Source organism: Thunnus maccoyii, chromosome 12 (genome assembly GCF_910596095.1).
Source record: "Thunnus maccoyii chromosome 12, fThuMac1.1, whole genome shotgun sequence".
Taxonomy (NCBI): Eukaryota; Metazoa; Chordata; class Actinopteri; order Scombriformes; family Scombridae; genus Thunnus; species Thunnus maccoyii.
In genome coordinates this window covers 32,826,655-32,839,154 of record NC_056544.1, presented here as the reverse complement: position 1 = coordinate 32,839,154, position 12,500 = coordinate 32,826,655, and the positions used below count along the sequence as shown (strand labels likewise).

At 42.8% G+C, this 12,500-nt stretch overlaps 1 protein-coding gene across 4 annotated transcripts in view; it reads right to left on the bottom strand.

The window, feature by feature from the left end:
- Window positions 1-5,582: 5,582 nt before the first annotated feature.
- The window catches only part of mfn1a (mitofusin 1a), a 15,767-nt gene continuing 8,849 nt past the window's right edge, over window positions 5,583-12,500 (bottom strand). The window contains exons 12-18 of one of the 4 annotated variants that reach the window (XM_042428235.1): window positions 11,445-11,547; window positions 11,139-11,359; window positions 10,950-11,051; window positions 8,096-8,322; window positions 7,864-7,998; window positions 6,391-6,496; window positions 5,583-6,135 (exon numbers count right to left, since the gene is read on the bottom strand). In XM_042428235.1, the coding sequence (XP_042284169.1) occupies window positions 6,430-6,496; window positions 7,864-7,998; window positions 8,096-8,322; window positions 10,950-11,051; window positions 11,139-11,359; window positions 11,445-11,547 (855 nt within the window). In that variant the 3' untranslated portion in view covers window positions 5,583-6,135; window positions 6,391-6,429. Of the gene's footprint in view, window positions 6,136-6,390; window positions 6,497-7,863; window positions 7,999-8,095; window positions 8,323-9,913; window positions 10,663-10,949; window positions 11,052-11,138; window positions 11,360-11,444; window positions 11,548-12,500 lie in introns of those variants that run through there. The other 3 variants (XM_042428236.1, XM_042428234.1, XM_042428233.1) reach the window with 3 other exon arrangements.

Genomic DNA, 12,500 nt, shown 5'->3' with positions numbered 1-12,500 from the left:
GATGATAATGATGACGATGATGACGATGATATGGAGGTCTGTCAGATAGATTACAGATTCAGAGGAGATTAAAGTGACGTCACGTTTGTTCTCGTCACTTTCTTCCCATTAAAAACCTTTAAAGCCATAAAATGTCTCTTTGAGAACTTTGTGCTGCTCAGATTGTAAAACTTCCTCCAGAAGATAAAAACTCAGCTGTTCATGTGAAGCTCGTCTGCAGGACGTGTTGATGTCGCCTCCTGCAGGTCAACAAAGCAACAGCAGCAGCTTTAACATCTGGAACATCTGCAGGCAACCAGCAACACGAAGGGATGAAATATCACACTGTTCCCTTTAAAGCTGCAAAAAGCAGTCAACTCATTCATTGCTAATTGATTGATAAATAATTTTGTGGCAATCAATTTGTTGATTTGGATCCAAACAAGAAGAAAAATATAGAAAATCACCAGAATTGTCCTTTAAAATCAGATCAAAGCTGCTGCAGTTCACATCCTCGCCTGCAGGCAGCGACACCAACACGCTCACACCTGCTGCTCTGTGATTGGTCGATTCTGATACCTGACACTCAGCTGTTCGGTTCTGTCATCGGTTCTCAGGTGAAAAAAAACAAACTGATGTAAAATCATCAAATATTAAGAATGAATTTTATTTTAACGCATCAATCTACAAAAGCTGTCAACAAATATATAATATATTCCTCTATAATTAATACATTTGAATTATTTAAATGATCAGTTTGTTCGTCACACAGAGCTGCTGCTGATTCAGTGTTCTGCTGTTAAATTGTTTGTTTGCTGCTGCAGCTTTTAAAGGGAAGATTCACAAACTCACAGCAGATTTGAGACTAAATATCAGCTGTGAGACTCTTAGAAAACAGCTGTTTCATAGAAATAACTCTGAATCTAAGTAGAGAAACAGCTGCTGGGTTTGTTGTGGTTTGTAATGAACTTTATTACATTTATTGGTAACACTTTACTACACAAGTCTCCTCATTTATACAGATTTCCTGGAAGCTTTTTGAGTAATTTGCGTATTTTGGTATTTAACAGTAAATTTTTAGGACATTTGATGCTGTTTGATGGCTGTAAGACTGTACAGGTTCACAATCATAATAATAATTATAATGATAATAATAATTACACTGAAAGGGTATCAATACAACATATTGATATAATTAGTCTCAAAGTGAATTAAGTGGAACACCAACATGTAGCTCAGATTATATTTGCTTGTAGGAAAATATTAATTGATCAACTACACCAGATGTTCATGATGGGAATAAACAATAAGATTCCAACATGTTAAACTAACTCATATATTATCATCTATAATCTGATATTTACTTTAGATTATAAAGCAAACTTACATGCACATAATGTCCTGCACGGCCAGGAAGACACTTTCATCTCCAAACGTTTCCATCAACAACTAGCGGACAAACTAAACAGCCAATATATCAATTAACCACCCAAAGGAGCTGATTGGCTCCTGTCGTGCTCATCTACATTCTGGCCAATGAACAACTGAGGAGGCTGCTCTACCTGAACTGCAAGCCGTCTTACAATTGGTATAAATTATAAGAGAAAAACTGACAAAGTGTTAAGTTGGTTTAGTTGGTAAGTAGCTGCTCATTATAGATTAATTAATTTAGACTCTTGACAGTTGGTTAACTGACAGAAACACGTCGTAGCAGATCAGATTGATTCTGCTGTGTAATTGTTCATTCTCAGGATGATGTCATTTGGTAGTTTACAGGAAATGTGCTCGTTAGTGTTTTTAATAAACTACCTAATATGCTAAAATGTAGTTTGACAGATAAAACTCCTCACTGAGAACTGAGTATTTTCTCTCAGTTAAAGAAAAATGACCAAATAAACCAACTCAACACTTTTTAGAATTTGTACTAAATTGCACCATCCTCTCTGTACAACGTCCTAAAAATTAAACACCTGCATTTAAATTACTCAGAAAATTGCCAGGAAATTAAAGGAGCTGTAAAATAAAGTATTTAACATCACAGATGGATGAAATTTAAAAACCAGGAGAGAATCTGGTTGATCAATAACATCATCAGCTGCTGAAGATGCTGAGTGTGAATCTTCCTCTGCAGCTTCACATGGATTCTGTTTGTCTTTAACATCCTGTCACTTCTTTATCTCATGTAAACGTCACTGTACAGACAATAATCACATGTAAACTGCTGATATTTTAGAGATTAAATCACTGATACGGAAGCTGAACCACTCTGATTATTTCATCTGAGGTCTGCGAGTCAGATCAAATCTGAATAAATAAAGATTTCATAGTTTTTAATGAAGAAAAACAAAACAAAACAGTTGTTTGTTGTAAAGATCATCAACATGAACCTTATTTCAGTGACAGGTTTTGCTGCTGAGGCATCTTGGTAATCCAAGTCACTTCCTCACATGTCAGCTGATCAGTTTCTCCAACATGGTGACCTGAGACAGAGCGACTTTGTACAGAAGGCGGGAAAGCAGTGTTGTCCCTCATTTCTTGCATCTGCTGTGTGTCTTTCGAGGCTTTTGATTGGCTTCTCCAGGTCTGTTGTTACTGGTTACCTGTCTATGTGAGCTTGTCCTTGACTATGGAAATATTGCAAGATTTGCTTGACTTGGTTTCCATTGGTGTCCATTTGATGTTAGTATGGAGTTTGTCCAGGAGGAACTTGGTACAAGCTGTTGTTGTTGTAGCTGTTGTTGTGGTCATGTCATCCATGTACACCCTGGTCTGCAGACCACTCTTCAGGCGTTCTCCTACCGCCCAGCGTGATGCCCTGATATAAGCTCCATTGCCATGGTTACTGCCAGTGGAGAGATGGTACAACCTGACATTATTCCCGCCTCCAGGTGCTGCCGTGCGGTGGTGTTTTACTTTGTTGTGATACAGAAGTGGAAGCTTGTATGGAAGACGTTGAAGTCCAGAACATTTCCTGAGGCACTGATCCAAAGGCATTGACCAAGTCTAAAAATACCACACGCAGGTTTTTATTTTCTCTCTTGGCAGTTTGTATCTGATGCCAGATGATGTTCTCACACTCCTGATTCTGCAGTGTTGTGTCCACCAAGCTGTTTCTCAGTAGGTAAGCAGTGAGTTTTGAGCCACAACGCTGAAGAATATTTTGCCTTCCACATAATACAGTCGTCTGATTGGTCAAAACTGGTTGATGGTTGAGGAGTTTGCTTTTGTAGGAATAAGGATTCCTCCTGCACTCCGTCATGCCTTCAGTATGATGTGTTTTCCTCAGGCCACTTTCATTGGGTTCCAGAGGTATTTCAGGACTCCTGGAGCGTTTCTATAGAGCTTATACGTAATACGATTGAGTTCTGGGGTAGATGCTGTTCTTGCTCTGAACCTCTTTCCATGTTGGGGGCTTTGTATCCATCTGGTGATCTGGTGGGTGGATTGGTGGCACATCATGGGGGATAACTAGTAGTATGTTTCCCTCAGGTGCTCCTTGGAGGGGTCCTTAAGCTCTCTCAGCCTTCTGCTCTTCGCAAAGTTGCAGTACGTTGATTCTCTCCTTTTCCTCCACTGCTTCCTCAGTTCCCTCAGCTCTTACAGGATTTCGGCCACAACATTTGCAGCTTCTGACTCTCAATCTTCCATTTTGCTGTTGGTCGTTCTTGGATGGGCTCATAGTCGTTATTGAGTCTGTGCTTGGTAGATGTTTGCTTGCGTTTGGGGTGATGATACCCTGTGGACTGTGGTGGGTATCCTGCTGCTGGGCTTCAGTCGACTGACTCGACCTGCCTCTTACAGAGTACTGGTCAATACGAGGCCCTTCGCCAAGCTCTCTGAAGTACTTTCTCCTGCCCTGATGGATCTTAAGGCCCTCATCTGAGGTTCCCTTTGTCCAACCACAAATGCAGTTTTGGATTTTGTGTCCTGATGGAACTTCCATATCATCATCTGTCTCGCTGCGGTTTCAGTTCCTGGGTCTTGATTTTTTCGCAGCATTTCATACTTATGTACTAGAAGTAGTGTTTCTCATGCAGGACTTTTACTTGTAATGAAGTATTTTTACATTGCTGTAGTAGTACTTTTACTGAACTAAAGGATCCCATACTTCTTCCACATCTGGATCAGAGTCCTGATGTGAACTTGATCCAAGTTTCTGAGCATTTATTCCTGATGGGAAACAGAAGCTGATGGTTCTGCAGGTGTTACTCGCCTGAACACATCACAGAGATGAAGACGAGTTTCTGAGGAGAGAATCTACCTACTGATTGATTGATCTCTGTCCAGCAGCAACAGGATCAATCTTTTCTTCTGTTTGATCAATGATGAATCAAACGCTTCACAAAAAATCCAGATAAACTCAGTTTGTCATCAGCACAGATACAAACTCATCCACACAAAGGTTCAATAACTCAAAATCCATCAGAACAGAACAGACGTCAGAGTTCAGAGGAAGTTCGTTTCCACCAGAAGTGAATTCAACTAAATAATTAAAGTCACACGGCTTCATTTCTCGTCCTGACGCAGTGTTTCAAGAGTTTGTTTGTGTAAGGCAGACGCTACTGAGCATGTGCAGGAACATGTTTCTGTTTACAGCTTCACTAGTTTGTTGTGCTACAGATCACAACTTCTGGACTTTACACTACATTACAGATTTCTCAAAAACTTCAGTATAAAGTCCAGAGGTTGTGATCTGCAGCACAACAAGCTGGTGAAGCTGTAAACAGAAACGTGTTCCTGCACATGCTCAGTAGCGTCTGCCGTGCACAGAACTACTCTCTGGAGACTGAAAACATGATGCTGTTATTAGTCTTTGGAGCTGTTTCTAAACAAACTAATGTGACCAAACTCTTCATGATGAAGGATCACTGACACACTGTGGATGTTAACTCAGGACGGAGCCTCACGTTCTGGAGCTTCATACAGAGTTAAACGTTACACCTGAGATCAACAACTTCAACCACCGGAGGTAAAAAAAAAACAAAACAGATTTCCAGCTGTTCTTTAACAACAAACATGATTTACTAAAGTTATCAACAATCTGATACTTTAACCATGATTAGTTTATGATTCATACTAACCAGTTTAACCAGGGTAGGTTACACATGATCATATGACAGGAAGTGACATCAGCACTCAGATCAAAACAATCTAATCATTAAACAGGTGTTGACGCATTTTCACATTTGACTGCAAAATAACACAAAATGCTGCCGGCTGAACACAAACGTTCACATCTGCTGCTACTGTTAGTCAAGTTTCATCCAAGTTGGTCTTAACTTTTAACCAAATTTAATAATAATAATAATAAATAAATAAATAAATACTAGGAGATTAACAGCAGGTGGCGCTAATTTTCCAGTCGGTGCCATTAAACTGTTGCAGAAGAAGAGAAACAAGGAGATTCAAAGCTCAAACGATGGAAAACATGATGGAAATATGACGTTTCTGTTAGTTTCATGTGTTGATGTGAGGAAGGTTACAGTCTCCTTATCATCACTCCACACAGATCTGATGTTTTCAACTCTTCAGTGACGTTTAAGTCACATGATTCATGACGTCATCATTTATTCATTCAGTCTGTTTACACACAGCTGCTGTTACACCTCAGACAGGAAACACTTTTTACAGATTTAGAGATTTTTTTAAAGAATTTCCAGTCAGATTTTTTTATGTGTGGATCGAAAATGTTGAGAATGAGTTAATCACAAGTGAAATATTGTTTTTGTCATTAATCAGCATCACAGAATAAGACAAACAGACGGTTAATTAGTGGAAGAACAGAAGCAGCAGAATATGTTTCAATAAATATTTAGTTTGAACAGCTGAGACGCTCCGAAACAGAGAAGAAGAAGAAAAGAAGCCTTTTGGTTTATGAGGAAAAATAAACAAATAGTGTTTTTATGGTTAATTTGTGAATCAGATTCTACACATTAATGAATAAATATGAACAGCTGCTGTTGGCGTCGTCGTTCCTGTTTCCACAGGTCGTTTTCAGCTGACCAGTCGAACAGAATCAGCAGCTTCACTTCAGTTTGTCTTCAAGGTGAAACACATTTTTCCTCCTCTGGTTTCTGTCTCAACACTTCTGCTGTTGTGTCTTCATGTCTGGAGGTTTTCTGTCTCTTTCTGTTGTTTTGTGGCCAAAGCAGAAATCTGCAAACATGAAACACATGAAACTAAAACTGAGAAAATATTCTTCTGTGATTTGACTCTTTAAAATAAATACTGTCAGTAATACTTTGTACATTGGGTGATTATTCATTTATTATTAATAACTGTTTTGGCTAAATGAGATTATTGCCACAGTGGAGATCGATGTCTCTGTTGTCAGTTTGTTTCTGCAGGACGAGAACAAAGTTGAAAGTGTTTTAAATGTTGGATGATCCGGCAGCAGGGGGCGCTGCTCACCAGCAAACACCATCAGACGCTTCACTTCTTCTTCATGTGTCAGTTTCCCTGCAGGTACTGAACAGAAAAGGCCTCCAGCTGAGTCTCCAGCTCCGTCGCTCTGTTCCTGAAAATCACAATCAAACTCTTATAAAGTCATTTTAACTCAAGAACTACGTTAATGATTTACAGCTAAAGTTAATATTAACTCTAAACCATCTTATAAAATATGACTCGTTGAAAACAGCTCCATCTCAACCAACTTCACCATTAAAATTCAGTAGTTTAAGCATTGATAATAATAATAATAATAATAATCTAATAGATACTTTCACTTATTTTTTTTATTTTTAAAATTGGCAACGCTTTATTTTCTTTTTATTACAGGTCCTTTAATTGTATTTTTATTTCCTGGAAACATGCAGGTGTTTCACAGTAAACCTTTAGGACATTTTACAGACAGGTTGTTGTTTATAAGCAGAAATCTAAAAAAGGTTTAAGTTGGTTTAGTTACATTTAGTTCACTACATTTGGCTTCATGTGTAGTTGTTAATTTGTAAAAATCCTTAATAAATTAGACTCTAAACAATTCTTTAACAGACAGAAAGTACTTTTAGTTTCAGGAGTTTTGTGTTGTATATGTACGTTGTTTCTTCAAAACTCTATAACGGGAACATTTCCCCAAACTTTTAAAGAAATGTCAGAAGAATTAATAATTACACAGCAGCCAAAATTACTGACAAAAATTCTATTTTTAAGAATCTGACGAGGAAGTTTTACAAAATAAAAGCTACATATGAACCCAAATATAATGAAGGGCATTTACTGACTAAACCAACTTTTTTTGTTGTTTTTTCTTATAATTTGTACCAAATTCTGTAAAATGTACAAAGGATTAACTGTTAGATACAAACGGTTCTGAAAATTTCCAGGAAATTAGTATAAAATGAAGGGACATGTAAAATAAAATGTTACAGTGAAAATGTATTTATATTATTTATGATCACTTGTCCTTTGTGGTACTCATCCTCTCTTACCTTCTACACCGAGATAAATTACTTGTACTGTTTGTGTAAACCTGCTGGGAAATAAACTGTTTGATTCTGTACTTTTACTTTTGATCCTCACAGTTTATTGATAATGAAGAAGCAAACTGTTAGCCTAGCTTAGCACAAACACTGGAAGCAGGGGGAACTGTTAGCCTAGCTTAGCATAAATATTGGAAGCAGGGGGAAACTGTTAGCCTAGCTTAGCACAAACTTTGTAAGCAGGGGGAAACTGTTAGCCTAGCTTAGCACAAAGACTGGAAGCAGGGGGAAACTGTTAGCCTAGCTTAGCACAAAGACTGGAAGCAGGGGGAAACTGTTAGCCTAGCTACATCAGGAGAAAATAAATCCTTTTCTAACAGTTCCATGTCAGTCTGATGTCCACCCACCCAGCTGGCACTCTGGTAGAATAAATTAAACCCCCCTCAGTGAGAGTGTGACCTCTGACCTGAAGGCCTTTGACCTCCTCTGGATATTCTCCAGCCGCTGGATCCTGAAGCTCAGCTGACGGATGTTTCCCTCCAACTCTGCTTCACTCAGATCCACCCGCTGAGTCAGACGACTGAAGGTTGCCCCCAGCTCCCTCAAACACACACACACACACACACAGAGTAACACACCTGTCCAGCGTTTCAGCAGGTGTTCAGTGTGGGACATGTCAGCTGGGGGCGGAGTCTTACTTGTACACCTGCTGGCTGCAGGCAGAGCTAGTGATGGGGATGACAGTTCTCAGGCGGTGGGCGGCATGCTCCATGAACTGCTGCTTCAGAACGCGTTCTCTGCTGGCATTGGTCCAGGTGAGTTTCTCATACAGGTAAAGGAGGCCGTACAGCGACAGAGAGAGAGCGATGAGCCGCCAGCCCACCGAACGCCACACCTGCAGCGACAACACACACCTGAGAGACACCTGCGGCAACAAGACACACTTGAGAGACACCTGCAGCAACAAGACACACCTGAGAGACACCTGCGGCAACAAGACACACCTGAAAGACACCTGCAGCAACAAGACACACCTGAGAGACACCTGCGGCAACAAGACACACCTGAGAGACACCTGCGGCAACAACACACACCTAAGAGACACCTGTGGCAACAAGACACACCTGAGAGACACCTGCGGCAACAAGACACACCTGAAAGACACCTGCGGCAACAAGACACACCTGAAAGACACCTGCAGCAACAAGACACACCTGAGAGACACCTGCGGCAACAAGACACACCTGAGAGACACCTGCAGCAACAACACACACTTGAGAGACACCTGCAGCAACAAGACACACCTGAGAGACACCTGCGGCAACAAGACACATTTGAGAGACACCTGCGGCAACAAGACACACCTGAGAGACACCTGCGGCAACAAGACACACCTGAAAGACACCTGCGGCAACAAGACACACCTGAAAGACACCTGCGGCAACAAGACACACCTGAGAGACACCTGCGGCAACAAGACACACCTGAGAGACACCTGCGGCAACAAGACACACCTGAAAGACACCTGCAGCAACAAGACACACCTGAGAGACACCTGCGGCAACAAGACACACCTGAAAGACACCTGCGGCAACAAGACACACCTGAGAGACACCTGCGGCAACAAGACACACCTGAGAGACACCTGCAGCAACAACACACACTTGAGAGACACCTGCAGCAACAACACACACCTGAGAGACACCTGCGGCAACAAGACACATTTGAGAGACACCTGCGGCAACAAGACACACCTGAGAGACACCTGCGGCAACAACACACACCTGAGAGACACCTGCAGCAACAAGACACACCTGAGAGACACCTGCAGCAACAAGACACACCTGAGAGACTCCTGCAGCAACAAGACACACTTGAGAGACACCTGCAGCAACAAGACACACCTGAGAGACACCTGCGGCAACAAGACACACCTGAGAGACACCTGCGGCAACAAGACACACTTGAGAGACACCTGCAGCAACAAGACACACTTGAGAGACACCTGCCGCAACAAGACACACCTGAGAGACACCTGCAGCAACAAGACACACTAGAGAGACACCTGCAGCAACAAGACACACTTGAGAGACACCTGCGGCAACAAGACACACCTGAAAGACACCTGCAGCAACAAGACACACTTGAGAGACACCTGCGGCAACAAGACACACTTGAGAGACACCTGCGGCAACAAGACACACTTGAGAGACACCTGCGGCAACAAGACACACCTGAAAGACACCTGCGGCAACAAGACACACCTGAGAGACACCTGCAGCAACAAGACACACTAGAGAGACACCTGCAGCAACAAGACACACTTGAGAGACACCTGCGGCAACAAGACACACCTGAAAGACACCTGCGGCAACAAGACACACCTGAGAGACACCTGCAGCAACAAGACACACTAGAGAGACACCTGCGGCAACAAGACACACTTGAGAGACACCTGCAGCAACAAGACACACCTGAGAGACACCTGCAGCAACAAGACACACTAGAGAGACACCTGCAGCAACAAGACACACTTGAGAGACACCTGCCGCAACAAGACACACCTGAAAGACACCTGCAGCAACAAGACACACTAGAGAGACACCTGCAGCAACAAGACACACTTGAGAGACACCTGCGGCAACAAGACACACCTGAAAGACACCTGCAGCAACAAGACACACTTGAGAGACACCTGCGGCAACAAGACACACTTGAGAGACACCTGCGGCAACAAGACACACTTGAGAGACACCTGCGGCAACAAGACACACCTGAAAGACACCTGCGGCAACAAGACACACCTGAGAGACACCTGCGGCAACAAGACACACTTGAGAGACACCTGCGGCAACAAGACACACCTGAGAGACACCTGCGGCAACAAGACACACTTGAGAGACACCTGCAGCAACAAGACACACCTGAGAGACACCTGCAGCAACAAGACACACCTGAGAGACACCTGCAGCAACAAGACACACTTGAGAGACACCTGCAGCAACAAGACACACCTGAGAGACACCTGCGGCAACAAGACACACTTGAGAGACACCTGCGGCAACAAGACACACCTGAGAGACACCTGCAGTAACAAAACACACCTAAGAGACACCTGCAGCAACAAGACACACCTGAGAGACACCTGCAGCAACAACACACACCTGAGAGACACCTGCGGCAACAAGACACATTTGAGAGACACCTGCGGCAACAAGACACATTTGAGAGACACCTGCAGCAACAACACACACCTGAGAGACACCTGCAGCAACAACACACACCTGAGAGACAGCTGTCTGTAAAGATGTTTAGCCAATTAATCAATGAATGAAAATTAAACAATTAGTAACCATCTGAGGCAGTAAACTCCAGATCCACTTTGCTGATGAACAACATGAGATGTGGTTGAAAGCTCTGGATCACTGAATATTTGGGGGTTGTGGATAAACATTTAAAGACGTCGGCTTGGACTAATTGAATCAATTAGTCTAGAAAACAATGTGAAGACGTATTAATAATGAAAATAATCATCAGCTCTGAAGGACGCACCACTCCACCGATTATCAGGACCGTCATGGATGCTCGGGAGGTGACAGAGACCAGACCTGTTGCTATGGAAACCACCATCTCATCCTTGAAGCTGGAGCCTTCCTGAGGACAGAGATGATGTTTTCATGGTTATGACTCGTCTAAAGAAATGTATTTCAAACCCAAAACGTGTCACGGCGGTGACCTCACCTGCAGTCTGGGGTCAGCACTGCTCAGTGCCCGTTTGGCGTTGGCGGCTCCGATGAAGCGCGTGACGAGCGCAGTCCAGCCCAGAGAGAACTGGAACTCAATGTTTTCCCGAAAGTCTGCACAGAGGGTGGCAAGGCTGAGGTCATAGGTCATCTCGAAGGAGGAGGAGGGAGCAGAGAGCTGCTCCTGAACGGACAGAGACAGCAGAGGACGGACGCTGTCTGAGGACAGAGGACAGAGATCACTGAGGATGACACGGGAACAGACGGAGGAGGTTACGTAAGGAAGGTGAGACGCCGCTCGTACCGATCATGTGTCTCTGAGCGTCTCTGATGTCTCTGAGGACACTGATGGAGCAGCGATGAGCCAGACAGCCGATGATCCTCTCCTCCACGTGCTGCAGCAGCTTCTGAAAACACAAAACATGAAAACTGAAGCTCAGACTGAGTCAAACTCTTTTTCAGAGACAAACAACATAACAGGTGGTAATATCAGTCGCCCAAAAACGAGCTACAGTTAGTTTGAGTGACAGCTGCCATCTAGCGGCCGTAGTAACTGTGAAGTGGTGCAGATGACGTATATATATGTGACAGGTGGATGGAGGCTTTAACCCAACAGGAGACTCTGTTCATTTCCTGTTTCCAACCACAAATCGGGACAATTGTTGGGACAAAAGCATAACTACGATCGTCCCCCAACCTTAACCCTGTGGTTATTATTGTAGCCATGACGACGAAGGCCTAACTCTGAGGAAGTAGTAACTTTAACCCACCACGTTTCTCAAACCGTTACAAAGTGATCATTAAACCCAACCAGACGTGAACCACAGCGCTGACACACCATAAAACATCATTATAGTTTAACAGTGATGTGTGACGGTTTATAAAACACAGACACATGATGTCATCCTGCTGATAGAGACGCCAGATTAGAAAACGCTGACCTGGAGACCTGGAGGTTCATGTGGAGTACTTGTGGAGACAGATGTCCCCCCCAACAAACAGTCATGTTAGTAAAGTGCAAAGATAATCAATAAGAGACGGTTCCCAGGGGGACGATCAGTGATGTCACATTTTGGTTTTCTGTGTGTGATGATTGAAGATCACTAGACCCATTTTTATTGTGAGAAGTGTTAAAGGTGCTGAGACAGTATTTTTCTAGACCAGGTGCAATTAATACATGTTAGACAAGTTTGAGACAGAATTGTTTGTGAGATGAATCATGTCTGGATTATTACCAAAGTGTCAAGGTCAATCGAGGTGGAGTCTAGAAAATAAGCTCCACATTAGGAGGGATTATGAGAGGTATATGACATAATGTTTTATGATCTTGCATTAGGTCCTTGATCCGGGGATCAGTAAA